The following is a 22,055-nucleotide window of genomic DNA, read 5'->3' as shown; positions in this document are numbered from 1 at the left end:
TACCGATGTCTTTATGCTGGACACTTCAACTAAGAGAACCAACAAGTTACTACCCCCACGTCCCGTAACCCAATATTCTGATCAATTGTACTGCCCTGCTAGGTTTTCACCAGAATGTATGAGCTATTGTCCTCAGGTTTAAACTAAAATTCAGACTTCTCTGACCCTTTTTAACTCACTACGATTGGAATGAAATCAAATTTTTGTGTTGTTACTTTGATTTCATAATAGGAAGTTTTGAATGGAAGGGTTGAGATTCAAAGAGACTCAATGAAAATATGGTAACTTCTTGACTTTCATCAATTACAGTCAGCGGCTTTGGCACTGATCAAGTCATATTTTTAACAATGCTGTTCTCAAATTCCTATTGTCCCTGCTTTGTTAGGAAGTTTTGCTGACTTTAGAGTTATTCCTCAAATGTTCAGGTGAACCTTTACTGGTCATATTCCTTGGTTATAAATTAAACAACCCCTACAACCAGTTCTCAAGTGTAAACAAAGATAAACCAAACATAATTAGTAAGCTTTATGTAACCATTTCACCCAGAAACTGAAGAACTGCATACATTTAATTGATTTGACATAATTACTTGTACTTTTCAAACCTTATTCTGAGGTTGTTGATAATTCAAAGAAACTTCTATAGTAGGTATGACCGCTTTTTTTTCATGAAATATCTGAACTGTGCCCTTAGCTAAACATTTTGATCACGTTAAAGGAAAGAACCTTGACCAAGGTGATAATATATGTACCTACAAATTAATATGCAAATTGAACAAATTTTGTCGGCATTGCATCTTTGCCTGTTATTCTTCTGTGCAAGCCGTGCTGTTGTAATCCCACATTGTAATTTCAGTAACTGTGGTTGGAGGCAGCTGCTGATGTTTACATCTTTGGTGTATCCATATTTAGGAAACAGACCGTGTGAATGATTGGTCACATCATCAAGTAATTGCATGTACATTTACACAAGAAACTGGCAGCACCCTGCATTTACAACCAGGGCCATCGCTGATGCTCCATTTACAAAACATACTGAACTGGAGCATGTTGGAACAGCTTTGGTCACATAGACCTCATAAATTTGATTCTGTATACGACTTTTTTTAGGAGTTGATGACAACATCAAAGTCGTTTTGAAGTATATTGGTAATTATTGTTGACCTTACTCTCCTGTGGTTATAGCAGTGGATCATTGAGGTGATTGTTGTAGGGGAAACACTATCAAGGGGTCTCAAACATCTGATACTGGGAATTCCTGTGTTGTCAGAGCTACCAAGTCAAATCATGCCCTCTGTTGGTTTAAACAGCACTTGATTCTTGGACTCTATTTGATTTCAGATGCTTTTTCCCCCACCCCAAAAACATGTTGATCAAAAATCCAACTAGCGTTCTCGGTGGCATAGAGTGATATCACTGCGCTTAGCAGAAGTGTGTTCATATCCTGTGTGTTTGTATGCCCATCTTGTACATTTTGTACAAAAATCATGATTTTCGTGATGACAATAAATTGTTTATATCGTCTTAACAAGTTGAAAGAAACTCTTTGCCCTTCATTCTCTTCTCATGAACCCCATTAATGGGAAGCAAATTTTGGATGCAAATGGTTATTAGTTTTGAGCAATAAAGCTGTTACTGTTTGGGGTAGTCAAAACTAGTTTTAAATAATTATACAACGCCACTGTCATGTTATATCTGTATACTGACTTGTATGGTACATGACCAGTGATTCCAGTTATAAAGTGTCACAGATGATGAAACACTTTGTAACTCTAATGTTGTATAACTACAAACAACTGGAGTCAAAAATATATCCAGTCATATGCATGCCCTGATATTGTGACCTTGTGTATTATTTGCGATCCACTGAATTGGTTGTCCCTGCGGGATTTTTTCAGCTGCAAAACACCATTGGCGTAGTGTTAACATGTCCATTGTAGTGTATAGCTTCATAGACCGTCCTTATCCAAGCTTGATCCATTTTCATGTTTTCAGTAAAAATAATGAATTCCATTCATCTTCTTATCACTTGGCATATAGCTTGTGATGAACTACAAAGGTGTAAAGACCTGTGTCTGTCCTTAATCCCTCTTATCCCCATGTATATTGAGTTCTGTATATTGGCAAAACCTTTCAAAGTGTATGGCTGCACTATACAATAGCATGACACGCTTCACAGCACAGTCTTATGTCAGAAGTCGAGGTTTATTGAAGAAGTCAGTGTTTTGCAGGAAAGAAATATTATTGTGTAATGACCATCAGTGAAAAGTAAAGGTGAAAGTTGCAAGTTATTTGTTAGGAACAGCACAATTTTTTATCCTAATATTAGTTTTGTTAATGGCTTTGTAATATTATAAAATGACTATAGGGGTATATTTTTTTCATCCGTGTGCGTGACTGCATCAAAAGAAAAAGTGTTGTTAAGAATAATACAAGGCATACTTGTTTATGTGGTACAAATTTCAGCTGTGTCACCTTTTTGGAAAGTTTCCAAAAAAACTGGCCCCCTTGAGTAACGTCCAACCAGATAAAGGTCAAAAAGCTAGGGGATCACGAAGGATCCTCTGATACCAGACCAAGATATCTGAATTTTCTGTACATTCATGAAGATTACGAGATGTGATGAACATTCCGGTAGAATTCCAAGTCATTGAAGCTTAGTGAAACATTTTTACACATATTTTTTTAGCAAAAGGAAGGGGTTATAAGAACACGGTTTGTTATATATATTGTTTGATCTGGCGTTGTTTGAAAGGCCATTGTTTGAAGAGGGAAATGTTATAAATGAAATATAGCTTGCATGGGATGGGTAGTCAGTGATGAAAATTAACTTTTGTCCAAAGATAAGCATATTCATACAGCACATGATGTCCGTACTTCCCTCTATTTATGTTTGTAAATCAGTAGTCGCAATGCTGGCCAGTTTTGCCTGGTTGTTTATTTTACAGCCTTGCAAAGTCAGTGTTATGGAGAGGTGCAATTTGCCAATGAAGAAAATGTACTAACCTGCCTATACGTGTAGAGAGGAATAAAAATTTTATGGTGTATTAAAATGAAATTGTCAGACTGTTCTCTTGAAAAGATTGTGAATTGCGGCAACACAATGAAAGACTGACAAAGAGAGATTGCGGAGGATCCTAAATACTTGTGACATTCTCTGACCACCCTTGGTTACTCTTCTTTACAGACCTTGTACACTGAGGGTTAACCCCTTGGCATTTTGGGTGTTTGCACGGTACCAAGATCTCAATTTCCACATCATGAAATTCCAATACAAGCATCCCATTTGGCACAAAATAAAGCATCCCATTTGGCACAAAATAATGATACAGATGTATATATCGAAATGTGTTTCACGGTACTTGTACTGCTGTGGTTCATTAGAGGTTTCCAGGGAGGTTTCTGGATCTGAGCAAGGCATTGTGGATGTTTACTGGGGCAGAGTGTACAGCCCAGCACCAAAGACCGAGACTGTCTTAAGATCATATCAATGAACCCAGTGAGGAAACACTCCCTCTGGAAAAACATCGGCCGAATGAGATTTGCCGGAGCAAGGTTGTGCAAATGTTGAAAAAACAGTGTCTTTAAAAGGTTTTGTCATGTAAATCAGCAAAGGAGGCAGAATTCAGAACAGGAGGGTCACTGCAGAGAAAAGAAGACCAACTTGTGCCATTGAGTGCAAGATGTATGAGATTTTATTGATCTTTGCAACGAGAAGAAACAATGATCGTCTTCAGAATTGTTATTTAAATCACAGCCTCTCTCTGTACCTTTAACAATTGTCACTGCTCAAAGCAAGTCTAGGCAGTATAGTAAATGATTAGGTTTTATCTCTTCCTGCACATGTAATTTCACGTCACTGAAGTTTGCCCCTCCAAAAAAAGAGGTGTCGGGTGTCGGCTGCATTGTAATGTTTTTGTTGTGTCTTAAGTGATGGGGGCCGAGAGTTCCAAAGACGGCTCATCTCATAAACATCATCACCACCACAAATCCAAACGGATTCGTTTCAAGCGCAAAAAAGTAAGTATGTCATTCATGTTCACGTATCAGTCAGTCCACAAGACTAGTGTTTGTTTTAACAAGATAACACTTTGTGTTTTGCTCAGTTTTTGGATCTCAACTCAGTTCAGTACGACTATAATTCTATATTTAATTGGGAAGGGAGTCTTGTATGGTGCACACTGAGTTGAAATATTTGGAATTGCAAGACCCTGACATAGCATTACTACGCTGCATTGGTATACTGCTTCGTACAATTGGATAGAACAACAATTGTGTTCAGTTGTAATGGTGGCATTGTGCAATATGAACCCTAGACCATGGCAAGGTTGTGTCATAGACAGAACTAAAAGCCACATCCGGTTAGCTACCGGTCAAATTTTGGTATCTACGATGGTTTTGCCACAAAAGAAACACAAATTTATGGCACAATATTTGGTCAGGATAACTGTAAAGGTTGTTCCTTTTATGTGTCGGTTTTCAAAGGATCGTTTGTCACACTTAATAGTGTTAATTGGTGGTTAACAACAAACTGTTATCTGCCATTGTTCTAGTGTTGTCGTCACGGTCTCTCGCTGAAAGTAACAAAGCAAAATTGACTGATCATTTATTTCTGATCAATGGCTTTGACTAATGTGACCAACAGTTAACAACTTCAATGTTGTGGTGGATGATATAACTGTTGCAAGAGTCACGTCTGGTTGCACGGCCGTAAACCTATCTACAGTAGTAGTAGATATCTCAATCGCACTGAAATGTACAATATGTCATTGTTGTTGGCATCTGCCATTTACTCTTCATAGAACAAGGAGATGTTACCAAGACATAAAATCATTGCTGCTGTTAACAGTGACAGTTTATTTAACTCAGTACAGGCCACTATAGTCCAGTCCTGTGTTAACTGGCTTTTGACCTTTTTCTAGATATATTTTATAATAATTTACTAATTACAAATTATGACCGAGAAGAATGGCCTACTATTTGCTTTGTATTTGAACTTCTGAGTAGAAGAGTATACTGTCATGTTTATTATTCATAAAAAACCTGAAGTATAAAGTTAACACAAGTGCTTTGGTGCAACTAAGTTTCTCAGGGAGCTGGATACACAATGATGTAATAGTCATGTTACCTTCATTGATTTAAAAAATTCAAATCATACAAAATTGTCAACTACTTGACAACTTTTTTGAAAATTATGAATTCTAATGTCATATAATAGTTGCCGAAGGTAGGAAAGCAGGTAAATTAAGGCAGACGATGTTACGTGTCACTTGGAAAATTAAGTCCTGTTTTTGAATAACTTCCACCCAAGTAACCTAAGAAGACTATAGATTGTTTGTGATTATTGCATGACACTTATGTCCGAGAAAGTCTGATGAAAAGAGCAAATTTCAGAATTTTAGATTCCATGGCAAAAAGAATGGAGTTGATGCCCATCAAGCCCAGTTCTCCTATTAATTCTCAAGAATTAGTATTTGTCTAAAATGCTTAAACATGTTATAAAGTTGTATTTAGATGAATAAGAAAATGGTACTCAGCAGCTGTCAGCGATGAAAACCATAGAAACGAAATATTCTTCAATCCAACCACAATATGCAACAATAAAGACATGTGTAAAACTAATGAACTTTGTTCAGTCAATTTTACGCATACATTGCTATCATTCAGTAACACATAGGCAACTGCAATCATGGCTATGATTAAGGAAATGATAATACGCAACAAGCTGACTTTAAAATTGTTTCCTTTTTATGTGAAATACACTTTTTTCACCGGACTATTAAATGTGGAAACTCATTCCCATATAGTCCTTCATTATGTGTACCAGGAAATGACATGTTTGTGTTTCTAGAGGAAAGCACAATAATAAATCTTCTTCAGTTGATTTCTGTTGAAGCATCGGTTGTATGTACGTATGTTCCGAATGCTTTCAAATCTGGAAAAGTTGTATAGAAAGAAACGTATCTTTATTCATGTAGTCTCAGCTAGCTTTTGCAAAATAGTAGTTCAGAAAATGTGTGTATCACTCTTTCTTTTGTTTGAATATGAAAACGAAACTGTTCTTTTTCCAATTAGCTCTGTCGAGCATTGATAAGAATTCTCCTATCTGTATCATCCATGGCATGGCTTGTATATTGCAGTTTCCAAAAACATGTTTACATCATTCCTGCTGTAAATTTTTTAGGGTACAGAAATATCTTAGATAGATTTTCAGTCTTTGAGCATAAGAAAGAACTCCAATTAAGCATTAGTTTACTATGGTTTTATTTGTTGAACATAGAAATAGCAACAGCTTCATTGCTGAAAAAAATCATTGACATGTCCTTGGTCAGTTGTTTGTATTATAGGTCTTGGTATTTTGCCGCCAATTTACAGCATGGAGCCAGTCCCTTTAAAAAGCTTACCTATTGTTATCATATTTTAACCCAGAAGGCCCAGCCCCCTTGATACGGCCTCCTTTGAGGGCCACACATTCAGCCAATCATGCTTGAACTCACTAGAATACAAAGGTGACTCTATCGTTGTTCTCTCTGATCGTTCTAATCTTTTGTGTGCCTGTCCCTATAGTGTTTTCTGCGTGTCACCATGTTTACTTGCCAGGCATTTTTTTTTTGCCAGTGCAAGGTTACGACCAATTTTATGTTAATTATTCAAATGGGTTGTTGGTAAACATGAACTGCATTCATTAGCCAGTGAGTTCAGTACTTTTATTGATCCACTGCAAAATATACGAGTTGCACCCTGGGAGGTTGTTGCTATCATCTTGAAGTACGCAAGGATATTTTTTTTACGTTGCGTAGAGGGATTGGCTGAGTGACCTGCCTTGCATACCTGTGTGCAAGTAGGAGTTATGTACAATAGCCTTTGTCATGTAGTCGGGGGAATGGTCACGGTTTGACTGGCACTGGCAAGCTGACAGATATATTGCCTACTTTAATACCCTATTGTCAACTTGTTCATAACCAGTCAGTAGCTATTTAAATAAAGATGCGTACGGACACAGCCTGTACTCAAGGTGGCGTAAATACGTAAAAACTGACCATGTAGGAACCACGGGGGACAGGGGAAGACATTTTAAATCGCCACATCCTAGTAAGGAGAACCAGAAGTATGACTTCACTGGAACTACCAGAGGAAGTTGCCAGCATTCTGAGATGCATGGACTATAGCAACTACGAACTGAAGTGGAAAGTCCAAACGTCAAAGACAAGCGAGATTAAACAGTTGGTGTTAACTTGGCAGAGGTTGACCGACTCTGGCCGTGCATCTACTCCTGAGTTTGAGGAGCCTGCCATTCAGTTTGCTGGAGCTGGTAGAAACGGGAGCAAGAAGAAATCTCCGTCCAAGCGGAGAAGGGACAATAAGAGATTGCAAAACTGGCTTCAGGAAAAAAAGAAATCCGAGAGCCATGAGGATGAACCAGAAAGTCCACGGCAAGAAAGTAATGTTCTCCACGAATCCGGGTTTCATGATTCCAGTGAGGTTGAAGTGAGTTCAGCAACTAATTTTTCAGGCAACACAAATATATATATACCTGTGTCAATTCTGAAAAGTTTAAAAATTAATTTCCGTCATTGAGCACAGAGGTCAGTGAAAATAGAAATCACAGGTTGCTGTTTGACCAAAATTATAATCAGCGAGCCCGACACGAGATCAGTTGTATACGTGGGTATTGGAGCTACCATGTGGTCACATTTCCATGGTTACACTGTAAACTACCTGATATCGAGCTATCATATATCATGGCAGGCCTCCATTATGTTAGCCTTTCTGTGACAACCTGAAGTTAAAGATCAGGAAATCTTGGCACTCTGCCAGTGCACAGACTAATATCTAAGTGTGTCCACAGCAAAGGCAAATAACCCAGCCCTAACATTTCAACTTTATTAGTTTCTCTGATATGGAGGGACGCTCTTCAGTTTATGTCATTCTGATAAAAAGTTAAAAGATTATTTTTGTCTGTGTAATGAGCTTTGGGACGCTTAGATAAGCGCGAACAATTAGGCAAAGTACCTTGGTAGAGAATTAAGTGAGAAAACTTCTTTTGAGAATGTTCAGTGTGGAGTGTGATTACAGCACAAGTTGAAAAGGCATGTGTTGTTTGGAGAAAGGTTTCTATTTATCCGTCAGTCTTTGTGTTTCATTCAGCTGCAGTGGTCCATCTGCCTGGGAATTTCTGTGCAAATATTTCATTTTGAACTAGTAGCCCAGTTGATTCATGAGTGGGATTTGATCAGAGGTGTCTGTGTGTGTCGGTATCCAACACCTTGTTGTGGTAGCTCCTCTATTGGGCGTGTGGCGATGTCCGCAGTAACTTAAGCATTTCGTCTATTGTTAAAACCCTGATTTATAAGGTCGTTGCAATTTCAATGATTCAATTGCGCAAAACCATGAAAGCTGGTAAGAGTGTGGTTGAAATAAAAAGTTTTGTAGTGGTGTAATCTCCCTGTCATGAAAAAACTAACAGAACAAGGACTGCTTGTTCCTAGATGCATGTCCTTTTCACTGGTTGTAAATTTTGCTATTTGGAATGGCCATGGAGAGCAAGCTTGAAATTAAATGTGTGAAACTGTAAAGAGTGACTGCTTCAATGACGGAAGATAGTTGTTTATTCATCATATAAAGATGATGATGGGAAATCAATATGTATGACATTGATAGATGTATTGTTTAGAAATTGACAAAGAAAGAAATATTTGACTTTCCAAGGATGTTTTACAAAGTCTCTTGTATTACAAAATCTCTTGTGCAGTTTTGATGATGATACCTTTTAATCATGAGTGTGTTCTTATTTGTTTGAAGTGACAAAGAACATTAAAATGATAATGTGAAGGACTTTTTATCTTTTTCTTCACAATCGTAGTTGGATCCTCAATTAAATCACTATTATTAATTATTCAAGTACTTACTATTGATTTCATTTTTGCCCTCCAATGCCAACCAAATTTGAATACTGTTTCTCACTCATGGACAAGAATTCCATCATCTATATTGACTTGAGATGAAAATGCTTCTAAAATATTTGTTCTTTTATTTTAATCATTTCACAAAAAATGGATGTGTATAATTATCTAGTGTTGACCTGAAAGGAATGTGGGAGACTTGTGGTTGTTGTAAATTCCTGTGTAACCAACTGCAACTGAGAGTGTGATATTAGAGTCTATGGGGTTCCATGCCGAGAGGACATTCAGCCACTTGAAGTAGTATTTACAGCAAACTTGCCGAAATGATTTGTGGCATCTTCAGCTCTCAACTAGACACTCACGTTAAGATCTTTCACTTTGTTTTTTTATTCTCCCCCTCCTTTGCTGTTTTGTAGCGTCTATCTGGTGAACTAAGCAGCAGAAAGGAGAGCTTGGAAAGCTTGCACTCTGCCGGTGACCAGGTCTGCACGTACTGTAGCAGTGTAGATCAAGCTACCATTGAAGAACATCTCAGGTAAGCAGATCGGAGGACCACTCGTCTGGGCTCTGTCAATATTAGCTATGGAGGGTTGTCCAACACGGTACGGTCTGCTAGTCATGTCCATGACAACACACTGTGGCCAGTAGAAATATGTGAACTTCCTTTATCTTGCTATTGATGTTCAAATGTCAAAATGAATGATGTAATGTATGTTAAGCTAATTTACATACTCTGTCTGAAAAACAAAACCCTGACTTTCAAAAGTCTAGGATTTTGCCCATCAAAACTTTTTCTGTTAAAAATTAAAATCGTAGCCAGCATAGCATTAGGTTTCTTCTTCTTGAAGAGAAGGGAGGAAATAATGTTAAGTTTCAATATAATTGCAGATTGGTGTTTTTTAAACTTGCGAATCCAACAACACAATTACATAACAATGTCAAAGTGAAAACTCCGATTTGTTCAATATGAGTTTTCAGTCAAAGTAATGTTACATAAGTACAAATACAATTTGCTTTTTGACCTTTACCAAGTCAAACTGTGTTTGTACTACGTGTGATTTATCGACACATAATCGTGTCCATCCAGAAATGTGAGTTGTTGTCTCACATCTGTTTAGATTTCTCTATGCATTGTGGGATAGACTGGCTTGCTAAGTAGGTGTTTTATCAGATTTTCCAGTAATTGTCAGCTTTGGTTTTGCTTTGTGATAGATACTATCAGAGATAGCAATTGTTGTCTGTTTCGTTGTCTGTTTCTGTACAAAGTGGAGTCAGATTAGATGAGACCCTCTTACCCTCAAAAAGGTATGATAGATGAAGAGCAAAAAAAGGACAAAAAGGTTAATGAAGTTACTGTAACAAAAAGTCATGGTGTGTGAGTTTAATCTGTAGGAAATGAGTATCATAATACATTGTATAAAGAATGCAAGTTAAAATTTAAAAAATGCATGTTAGCATTCATACACTAGTGTTTAAGGAGGTTTAAGCTTTCCATACAGAAAAACCAGCAACAGGAACATTGCATGCTTCTTTCCAACATACTACACAAAATAGATTATGAAAATACTGTAGTATTCTTTGAAAGTGTATCATATTCTCCACATTGTTTGAATCGACAGACAAGTACAAGACAGATACGACAGCTTACATGACAGGGCAAGACGCAGAGCGCAAGCGGTGGAGGTGGTGTTACTCGACTACACAACTCTGGTGGAACGAGTACAGGAGTTCCTGGGATGGCTCGGCAAGACAGAGCGGGTTATGACATCACAGGGACCAATCAGTCCAGCCATAGAGGATGCCCAGTCTCAGCTTGAAATGCACAATGTAAATTATGATTCTGAATATACAGTTTCTCGTTTCCCTTCCTTCACTGATGTAGAGGTATTCTGCACAGGAAATGACTCTTTTCATAATTTAGATTTCATTATCCAATGTAACCATGTTTGTACTGCTTGTGAACCCATTTCTTAGTCATGTTGGAATGCTTTGTAAGAGAAACCATGAGGTCCAAACTTCAGTTTAAAAAATATTTGGTGAATAACTATTTTTGTCATCAAAGGAGAGCAAATCAGATTGAAAACAAATTACAAAAAGAAATGTAATTCTAAATTCAGATTCAAATTGCATACCTCTCAAGGATCTACACTGTTGGCAAGTAACTTCAACTTGATAATACCGTACTACCATTTGATTCACATCAGCAGTTCAGCTAGTTAGTTTTCTCTTTCACGTCATGCAGTATCTAAATGAAAATAAGGCTACATTCAAATGCGTTTTTCACTGACTTGTCATTTTTGGCACGTTGAGCAAGATGTTCAACTCAATATAACTTCACAGAAAAAGAGAATTAAGAAAATTCAGATGAGTATTTCAGTTCATCAGATTATGTTAGGAAAATTTCAGACAGCGTACAAGAATTTTATATTTTACCTACATCTACTTGAACTTGCTTTTGGAAGCAAGCTTTTCAATACCTTAGTAACTGTTTTGGTACATGGCCAGATGGTGACCGTTTAAATATCTTGCAATGTCAGTAAGTTTGTTTACTTTAAAAAGAGGAAGATTTCTTGTTATTGCTTCATTAGAATTTTGGCCTGATCTCAGTTGAGGGTCTCCAAAGAAATGCACATTAATTAGAGAAGAGTTAAACTTGAGTACCATGTGAACCTCATTTGGAGAAGAATCTAAATGTTGATATGTCAATTCACAATGGTTGGGTTTGTGTGGTACGTGTGAAATTGTTATAGTCAATGACATTATTGAGAGTGTGTTTGTGCTGTTACGTACATAATGACCTTCTGACACCTCTCTGACAATACCGTAAATTGACCATTTGTAATAAAATGTCTAGCTTTTACCAGCTTAGCCAAAAGTTACCGTGAAATCACAAACTGAACAAACTGTTCTTTGGTATGTGCTGATGAGCTCCATTAATGTGCTACTACTAGGCAACCTGCATCACATTTACAAATATTCACAGACAGTATTTCTGAAATCTGATGTGGACAGTGAAGTTATGAGGAATTTTTTGTTCACCCTTGTCTCTGTTTTTTTTTATTCCTCATTCCCTTGTCCCTGAGAGATAAACTTTTTCACACTTATTTATTGTCAACAAAAAAAACTGGGTGATTACTCAGGTTATATGACTTTCTCAAATACCTACTAATCTAAAATGGAAACAAGAAACCTACAAGGGAATGCATCAATTTTGTTTGTCACTTAAGGTGGTTGGAAAGGCTAGCGCGTCAGTTATAAATTTCAACAAAACTATTAAAATATAAAAGTAGTCAACATTCTCTGTGGAATAAAAAAAACTAGACATTTGGGCACAAAGGCATTGCAGAGTTATAGCCTGTTAAAACTTCTGAAAAACTGACCAAATAAGAAGAAGTTGGGGAGTCCTCAGTGTATTAACTATGGTAGAGGTCCCCTAGCTTTTAATAAAATGTTTGAAAAGGGAAAGTCATTATTTGCTGTTTTTCAGGAAAGTTTGACAAGGCGGTGCTGGCATTCAGAGTGAGTGACTGCTATTGTAAATGCATTTTTAGATTCTTTGAGTGTCAAAGAGGTGTCAAAAGTGAGATTAACCAAAAAAACTGCTCTATGACTTCAAAAGAGGGATGCAAATATGGCTTGTTTTCAACTTTTTTGACAGAATAACAGTTTTCCTACATAATTGTATACCAATTTAATCCAACTTTGAAATGAGATATGGACATGGAATTTTTACAGCCTATTAACAAGGTTACAGATAAGATTTGCACGGCACAATTTTCCTGTATTTGAAGTATTTTTTGAAAAATCACATTTTGAAATTTGAAAGAATTTTTAATAATTTTTTGATATATAAACCCATGTAAAATCATAAAAACAAATTTTATTTACAAATCCTGCCGTACAAATCTTACAATAAATAGTGTCAACATATTTATAACTAATTTGGTAATATTAATACTATCCAATTATTATTAAATTCAAATATGTAAAAAAAATATGAAAAATTAAATTTTAATATTTACTGGTGTCATATTTCAAAATCATGGCTGCAAATATACAATTTTTATATTCTTTGGAGAAAATATTAACTAAGGGAGTTATCCTGAAAATTTGAACTAAATATCTTGATTCTAACACTTGAAACTTGACATTAACTCTGAGAAAAGAATTGGTGCAAAAATAGCCTTTCCAACCACCTTAAGTATATTACAGCGAGGGCACGACTTATCGGAACACCAAATTAGGTAATTACCCAGCAACTTAGCTGAGCACTTTGTAATTTGACCTGGCATTTACCTAAACAAGAGTCTGTTTTATTGTCTGAAGACTGATAAGATATCCACCAAACTCAGCAGGCAGCTCCCACTGAGTAAACTGATATGCCTACACAGGAACGACCCATTTTCAAGTGGCATCTAGTTCATGGGAAAATTGTGAAAAGGGAGAATAAATATAATGATGTAACACAATCTATTGTACTAATTTTGTGTCCTGGGCCTGAACCTGACAGGTTTTGCCTCTGTATGTTATTTGGAATTGAAAAATCGCAGCATCCCTTGTAAATCTAGAGTTACAAAACTTGTCAAATTTACCACCTTCCATGAGCCCACCACTGACGTTGATGGAACAGTCCATTTTTATCATATGATTGGATGGTTGCTCTGACAGTCAGTCTTTCTTCAATGTATGTAATTGTTATTTAAAAAGTGGTAATAACATGCATATATACATAAACAGGACACAAAATGACAGCGGCAAATCATGTTTTACACTTTACAACATTTATTCCGGCCCTTCAAAACTCTCCCATCAACTACATGCAGCTGCGGTCAAAAATGTTTTTTCCAGTGTAGGCATATCAGTTTACTCAGTGGAGGAGCTGCCTGCTGAGTTTGGTGGATATCTTATCAGTCTTCAGACCATAAAACAGACTCTTGTTTAGGTAAATGTCAGGTCAAATAGCAAAGTACTCAGCCAAGTTGCGGGGTAATTACCTAATTTGGTGTTCCGATAACTCGTGCGCCAAGTGTAAGTATATTAAATTAAGTTGGAAGGAAGAAATTTACTATGCATAAACTGAGAAATATCTTTCACTTTTATTGCTGTATATATAAATCAGCTTTGAAATAAAATATTTTAGCCATCTACACCACCAGAGTTTATCCCCACGTGATGCACTTTTGCCTTCATCTTGAACCATTATGGATGATCAAAGCTGGTGATTAGTCATGAAAATATGTGTTCTACACATTTACCTTATACAAATGTTGATAGAAATTTTATATATTATATTTTTTCAATAAATTTTGAGACACTATGTATGTAGGGAAAGAATATGTCATGACATCTATCAAATGTCTCTCTTTGATAAATTTTTTTAAAGTATGCAAATATTTTTGATATATTTTTCAGGCCCTGTGTTTAGAGATTGAAAACAGAAGAGCCGTAGTAGACAGCATTAGTGGTCAGGGAGATGCCATCTTGCGAGGACTCAGTCGCGGTGAGAGAGAACATGTCCAGAGACAGATGCTAAATGTACAGAAACAACTCAGTCTGGTGGAGGAATTGGCCGGCAACAGACAGAAAAGCCTAGACAAGAGTGTCAATGATCGACGTGAATACCATGACAAACTCGAAGAGTGCCACGCATGGATGGACGATATTGAAGCGTCCGTGCTTGTGGAGGAACAGCCAAGATTACAAATCGACGATGTTGAGAAACAGATTCACAGTGTTCAGGTAAACGTTTTTGGTCACAAATCTACCAGTGTGACAAAAGTTGAGCCAACTCATAAAATCAATAGAAAGGTGTGACCACAACAGTGGCTTAAGGCATTGTAATGGTTCTGATGTATTCCACTGAAATGACCTCCTATTCTTTTGTAAAGATCTGTGGCTTCTGTGGATTTTACACCCCATTATTTGGATTTGTGGTTTTGTGCATGGCTGTCTTCAATTTGAATCCCCCTCTTTTTTTGAAATGTGTACCTATATTACAGGGCGTGGAAAACAGATGAGGGTGCATTGCTTCCATAAAAATCTCCAAGAGATCCTGATGTTTGTGACAATAAATATTGACATGGGTTTGTGTCTATCGCAGTGATTGGAATTCTTCTGTTTTTCCAGTCGGTCATGTATTGTGAAATTGTTTGCAAAACTATTTGCAATACCCCAAGAAGCGGTTTTAATGGAGAGTTGCATCACATGTGATATTTGGAGAATTTTTTTATAAGTTCCCATAATACCTTTGGAATTTTCTATCGACAATGACAAGTATTCACTTTAAAAGGAGGCTGAACAATTTCGACTGAAATTGTGATCGACAAAAATGAGATTTATGTGAAATGTCCAGTCATTTAATTCCCAAAGAAGAGGTCATGACCTCATTGTTGTCATTCAAGTAGAAGGGGGTTTTAATTTTGGCAACGCTTTCTTTTCTAGTTGTTGGCCGAAAACATTGATGAGCACAAACCTGAAGTACTAGAGGCACTTTCATTGGGCAGACTGGTCCTGGTGGATGGCAGCGAAGAAGACCAACAGGCTCTGGAACGTGAAATACAAGGTAGAAAATACTGCTTTATGAAGAAAAGAATTCACAAACGAACGCAGTACCTGTTCAGAGAATGCTTTCAGTCCACTTTTTTTGATGTTGTGATGCCATTATATATCAACACAAAGAGACTTTTTTGATGTTTTTGTGTAAGGTCACTCATGTAGAAAACAGGTACAACAACTGTGGACCTCAAAACCGGACAAATCTTGTCAGAGGGGAGTCTACTCCCTTTGTCTGTCATAACAAATCAAGCCACAGAGGAGTTTGTGTATTAATGATGTATGAAGGTCCACTACCAGTAAGCAACGGAAAACCTACCCTCAAACCTAATAGGGTCTTTAACTTGATGTTAACAATTGCCTCAAATCTGATGAAAGAGACTTGTATGGGGACCCATAATCATTCTATTATTGACAATTTTTTCCCATAAAATTATCCCCAGAGCACAGGGTATAAGTTAGTCTACTATTGAAAACATGGTTCAGCCTAGGCCTACTCTGTAAATGGTAATTAGAAAGTTGAGATTGTATGTAGGTCATCAAGACTAGACATAGGGACACAAAGTTGGATCTTTGCTGTGTGGCTAAAGATGTGATATCTCTAGAGACACAATGTCAGTGATGTCCTCATTAGTCCATTGTCATCTCTCAGTGTTGTATTCAAATATTTTTCCACTAAAACTGCTCATCTTGTCATCATCAAATTTATGTTCTGATTCCAAAGAGGATCTCATTCTAATTTTTCAAAAATTGAGACTTAATTGTACATTTCAAGTTTAGGAGCTAATTTTGTCACTTGTATCATTCGTATACCTGCTTGAATTACCATGACACTGCTGGGTCTCTATGACATTTCTTATCAGAATATCTTCTTTTGTAAAATTGTTCGACAGATATCACTGTTGTTTAATTTGTCATATTCTTTGGCTTCTTTATATTTGTGCTAACTTTGTCATGAAAAATCACCACATCAACTGCTCCAGCTGTTTTTATATTTGATTATCAGGTGCTTTCGGCTTATTCAGGTTTAGTCATATTGTGATAAAATTACTTCAACACATTTTGTCAATATTTACAGTTCTCTGTGAATTAAAAACAGATTATTTTCATTACTGTTTTGAAAATCACACAGTAGCTGTATTGACTGTTCAGCCACTTCTTTCTTCTAATAACTGAAAAGTACTTTATTGATGTTATAATCGATGATGTGAGCAGCTTTCTGTCGGAAACCCAGTTAGGCTGCATCAAGAGAAGTATTACAATAGTCGCCAAGTACAAATGTAGTTTCATAGAAACACTAAAATTTTATTGTGTCTGTTCTTTTCTTGTTTAAACTAACAATAAAAACGGAGATTAGTTGTGAAGCAAAGGTATTTATCCACCATATCTGTCTCCCTAACTACTGTAAAATTTAAGTAGTGGCCACTAAGTTATATAATTCCAAGTTATAAAAAATACTGCATTTGCACACATCGTAATACATGCCATTTGACATTTTTTTTTGGGTGTTTGTATTTACACTAGATACACAGTATAGGTTTGAAAAGCTCAACCGAACATGTCAAGAAAAGCAACACACCCTGGAGGATGCCCTGGAAAAGAGGAGGAGTATCCATGGCGACATAGAAAAGGTTATATCATGGATGAAGCCAGCGGAGGATAAACTCCGTGAAAACATCAAACTGAATTGTCCAATAGAAAGAATTGAATCACAGCTCAAACAACATCAGGTAAGTTACTTTTTAACATTACATCACTATTGTTTGGCCTAAACCAATTATTGTTGATGTTTAATATGGATCTGTTAACAGGGAATCAGGGTGAACAGATTAAAAATATGTTTTCTTTGCTGTTTTTGTTTGTGCAACCATGATCTAAATCAGTTTTCATAAATGTTGGGATATGAAAGACTAAAGCATGACAAACAACAAGATATTGCTCGTCGATTAACCATATAAACCTTTACTGATAATCAACTCTCCAGAATTGAAAGTCTGTCCATTACACAAAATAAAACAGCTGAGTTATTTATTGCAAGTCTTTATGTTCATTAAAACAATTTTGCTTTTGATGATAGAATCAATTCTTTCACATTTTCTTTACTCAGTCGCTGTGCAATGACATCAAATTTTACGAGAATTTACTGGAATCCATCCACAAACAAGGTGAACACATACTGCCAGAGTTGAGTGACCAAGACAAAGAAGTGCTCGAAGACCAGCTTGTCAGACTTCAAGAACAGTCCAGAAGGTAGCATATATCATCATGAAATCCCCCAAGATCATAAAAAAATAATACTAATCCAGAGAAATTTGTAATAGAGGCAATTTCTAACAACAATTGTTTGCGATATGATTAGTGATAAAACTAAAACAGATGGTCAGGTTCCTTTTGTTCTACTAAGATCGTGAGGCCGCAATATCACTTCACCTGTCTAGGTTATTTGTAAGAAACAATAGATTATAACTGTAATAAAAGTAAAATTGTATCACTCCGTTGGGATAGCGGTAATCAGTGTCTTGGAGCAGCAGTCATATAAAAGGTCACCTGTTGGTGAGTTAAATGCAACATTTGGTTTTCGGAAAAGAAAACAGAAAGAAAAGAGCGTCTTCTGGATATCCGTGCATACGAAACATTTCTTGATCCTAAGTTATTGTGTTGAAATCAATCCCCCCCCCACCTCCCAGATTTTCATCAGAAAGAAATTGACCTCTTGTTTTGCAAGAATTGTATTTCAGGTTTGATAATGCTGAATTTCAATAGTCCCTAGGTACAAAGGGAATTTAATTTCCAAGTGTATCAAGAATGGTTTATAGATCAGATTATCTCCAAATGCATGACTTAAAGGCAGACAGGATATATTCAGTTTGTCCGGATGAAATGATTGGTGTGCATGTGGGAAAGATTTAACAAAATCATAAAACTCTGTTTCCAGACTTTTTTTTCACAAGTTTTACTTAGTACCACAATGTGAAATAAAATGGTAGCTAACAAAAATGACCATAAAAATATGTTTAGTTCAAAAAAATGTTATTTGTCCTTCTTAACTTGAAGTGTCTTGGTACAAAATATCTTTTCATATTTTTGAAAATCATTGCTAACGAATTTGTTTAAATATAGAGTATCATAAGAGTTTTCATGTTTATCTTATATGACACCTCCACATGATCCCTTACTGATGAATTCCACACATTACTGGTTTCATCATAACAACTAGTTTCCTGAAATAAAGTCACTGTGTAGGCATTATTTTTATAATGCTTTAGAAGTCATTTTGTGAAAACACACTAATATTGCAGTTTGCAAAAGCATACATTTACAGTGCTTACAAACAGAACAGATACATAAAGCAACAGTGTTATTTCTGTTATCAACTTGAATGAGTGTCTGACAAGCTAGTGTTACCTAACTGTAAACCTAGGCATGCATAGAGTAAGGCTGTGTCCTCATTATTCGATTTCATGGTTCATTAAGGTGGCATTTCATTTTTTCTCGACATAAAAATTGCCAAAAGAGTGATTGACTGTACCTCATTCATAATGGTTTTCAGTATTGTCACTTGCCGGCATTCTGTCATTGAGCACACAAATAATAATGCAGCCAATTGTTCAAGAATACCTGGGAGGCTTGGAGTCAATAGCTCTTGCGGGTATTTTGACCACCTCAAAGAAAATGAATCAGTATTACACAAATGAACCATACAGTTGGGAAAATTTTTCAGCAGTCACCAAGAAACCAAGATGTCAGTGATATTTTTCTGTGATAGTCCTGGTTACCCATAATTTCTAACCTTTTATCTAAAGGCTCATCCTCCACTCTCTGGTATTTCAACCTTTGGGGTAAATAAGTATATTGTTTTTTGGAGGGGTTCTTCCCAGGTTAAAGGTCATATCTACAACACTAAAGTTTGCATGGATCAGGGTTTATAATGACTCTTTCATGTTTGTATCAGGGTTACTGCCTCTGCCAATGACAGAAAGCAAGAATTGGAGAAGGCATTGGCCGAGAGACGGGAATACGAAGCTGATGTTGTGGAATGCGATAAGTGGTTGCAGGAAGCAGTCCGAGCCAGCAAGAAACTGGACAAGCCTGTCGGTCACACAGTGGATGATGCACAGGAACGGTTACAAAAATATCATGTAAGTTTACCAGAAAGGGATCTATGCTTAGATATTAGTTTTTTGGTGACATTTCCCTTTTGAGGGAAGAAAAAAATTTGCCCTATTTTTTGTTTCCAAGGTGCCATTGCTTGTAAAATTTATTTTTTATTCCAACTACTTTCTTCATAAGCCAAGACAGTGTGTCAGAATTCTAGACTTTGATAAGGAAAGTGTTGTCCAAACGTCAAAGTTAATTTCTGCCGATCTTCTTTTGTTAGGACCTTCAAGCTCAAATTGCCACCCATCACCCTGAAATGGAGTCCCTCAATGCAAAGAAGGCTCACATGGCCAAAACTGGACAAGCCACATCATCAGGAGACGTACTCAGAATTAACAACACCTATAACGACCTAACCAAGAGACTAGAAAAGAAATGTGCAGAACTCCAACGAGCCGTGCACAACCGGGAAGAGTTTGCAGCCGGCACCGCAGACATTGACAAATGCTTGGAAAAGTTCTATGCTGATCTTGCTGAATTAGAAAAACCCGGAGTGTCAGCCGAAGAAAAGCTGAAGCGTTACCTGGTATGTCTTAAACTGATCAATAAGATTGATGTTATGGTATATTGACCTCTTGCAGTGGGTTATCGTAGTGACCAAATGTGTAAGGAGCCGATTATTGACCCTTCTTATGACATAAATTGTCTCAATTGTGGCAGGTTCAAGGAGGGGACAGGAGTATGTGAAGTTTGGTCACCCATGCAAAAATGTCTATTGCCTGTTAAGGCAAAAGAAATTGTTTATGCGCCACTTGATGTTAAAAAGTATTGCGTATTTTACCCCAATACTGACACACAGGACATTCTTTATGTAATAGACATTTGATGAAATCTATTGAGGAATTCATGTACAAACATGTAGACATGTCACCCATGGTGTCAACCTCTTTGTAATCTTCAAAACCTGTCTAGCCAATGCAGTGATGTAGGATGTTTTGATGGCCGTGGAACATGCTTCCTTAAGTGTTGTAATCTGATACATCTTAATTTCTCAATCTTGCCAAAAGGTGATGGATGAGGGCTGCAATAGTCACTCTTATTGTAAGGACTTCTTTGTCAAGGAAGTTTGCTTGTGATGCTTCTTCTCCTGTTTCACTATGACAGAATCTCAAATAAAAGGGTGTTCATTATAAAGTCCAGAATCGATGTGCCATGCTTTGATAGAACTGAAAAAGATCTGTATTTGTATATTTCTGATGGAGTGATGATTTCAAATGCTCCCACCTTTCCAATTTCAAATTACATCAGGTGGTAATCTGTTTCACATTTGCAGTGCTTTGTTTTCTTCTTTTTATTCAAACACATTTATCACAGAACTTTGTTTGTGCTTTGTATTCTGTGGATTTTATTGGTTGCTAAGTGTTGCCATGTGTCGCTACCAGAGACTGGTATGCTCCACATACCTCCTGTGTGGCAGTCCTGTATCAGGGATATTGACTCAGCCATTGTTCTTCTTTTGTCTTCTGCCAAAGAAACCGCTGCATACAAAGGCATGCAAACACAATGCCTGATTGTTGTTTTAAACACCCAATAGTTCATAGTACTTCTAAAATTGAAAACTGGATCTGTTTGGTATTTTTTTTTGCCATTTTTAGTTTGCTAAATGCCAATTAATGTAATATTAAAATGTCAGTGTTTTTCAATCATCACCAGTCACTGCATGCCTTACTGGGGATGCTTTTCAATCTAAAATATAAACCAAATAAAATGTATCAACATTTTATATAGGAGTAAAATTGTAACAGTGACGTGCATTTCTTTTCTTTTATATGCGCTAACATGCAAGATGTATTATTACAGTATTTCTCAAGTCCTCAATGAATTATTAAACACTTTATCACAAGTATTTGACCTACATTTACATCTTTTCTTCCTTTGAAAGGCAATGGAGGAAGAACTGAAATCCAAACTGTCATCACTGGGAGTCTTGGCAGGGCAGGCCAATCAGATCGGTCAGGAGGGAGACGAAAGTGACAAACAGCATGTTGCTGGCCAACTCACTAAACTCCAACGCAACCTAGAGGCTGCCTTGGCCAAGCTGCATGAGAAAGAACATGAAAATGAGAAAACCTTGGAGGAGAAAAAGATTGCCAAGACACAAGTTGCTAAGGCACTGGAATGGCTGGACAAAACACAGAAGGTGGTCCTTAGTGAAGAGACCATTCCTCTAGACGTACACAGTTCCAAAGAGTTCCTTCAAAAACACTCGGTGGGTGTCAGTGATGAAAAGACAGGCCACTTTTGCTTTCGGATAAAAAGTGATGTAGTAGTGAGATTTAGAAAAGTAGAGAAAATACCTATCTTTATATTTTTACCTTTTCAGAAAGTTCACTGCTTACTTTTAGCATTCCACATCTGCGCAAGCGCCTTTTTTAGTCCCCACGGACACCATCCGGGGGGACTTATAGGTTTGGTCGTGTCCGTGCGTGTGTGCGTGCGTGCG

At 36.9% G+C, this 22,055-nt stretch overlaps 1 protein-coding gene across 25 annotated transcripts in view; it reads left to right on the top strand.

The window, feature by feature from the left end:
- Positions 1-22,055, top strand: part of LOC139150367 (nesprin-1-like) — a 209,196-nt gene that overhangs the window by 110,430 nt on the left and 76,711 nt on the right. For all 25 annotated transcript variants that reach the window (XM_070722691.1, XM_070722693.1, XM_070722704.1 and 22 more), the window contains 9 exons: positions 9,319-9,437; positions 10,522-10,729; positions 14,315-14,641; positions 15,344-15,464; positions 16,979-17,184; positions 17,562-17,704; positions 19,407-19,593; positions 19,833-20,138; positions 21,495-21,821. In XM_070722691.1, coding sequence (XP_070578792.1) covers positions 9,319-9,437; positions 10,522-10,729; positions 14,315-14,641; positions 15,344-15,464; positions 16,979-17,184; positions 17,562-17,704; positions 19,407-19,593; positions 19,833-20,138; positions 21,495-21,821 — 1,944 coding nt within the window. The remainder of the gene's footprint in view (positions 1-9,318; positions 9,438-10,521; positions 10,730-14,314; positions 14,642-15,343; positions 15,465-16,978; positions 17,185-17,561; positions 17,705-19,406; positions 19,594-19,832; positions 20,139-21,494; positions 21,822-22,055) is intronic.

Source organism: Ptychodera flava, chromosome 14 (assembly GCF_041260155.1).
Source record: "Ptychodera flava strain L36383 chromosome 14, AS_Pfla_20210202, whole genome shotgun sequence".
NCBI lineage: Eukaryota > Metazoa > Hemichordata > Enteropneusta > Ptychoderidae > Ptychodera > Ptychodera flava.
This window is presented reverse-complemented; position numbering and strand designations above follow the sequence as displayed.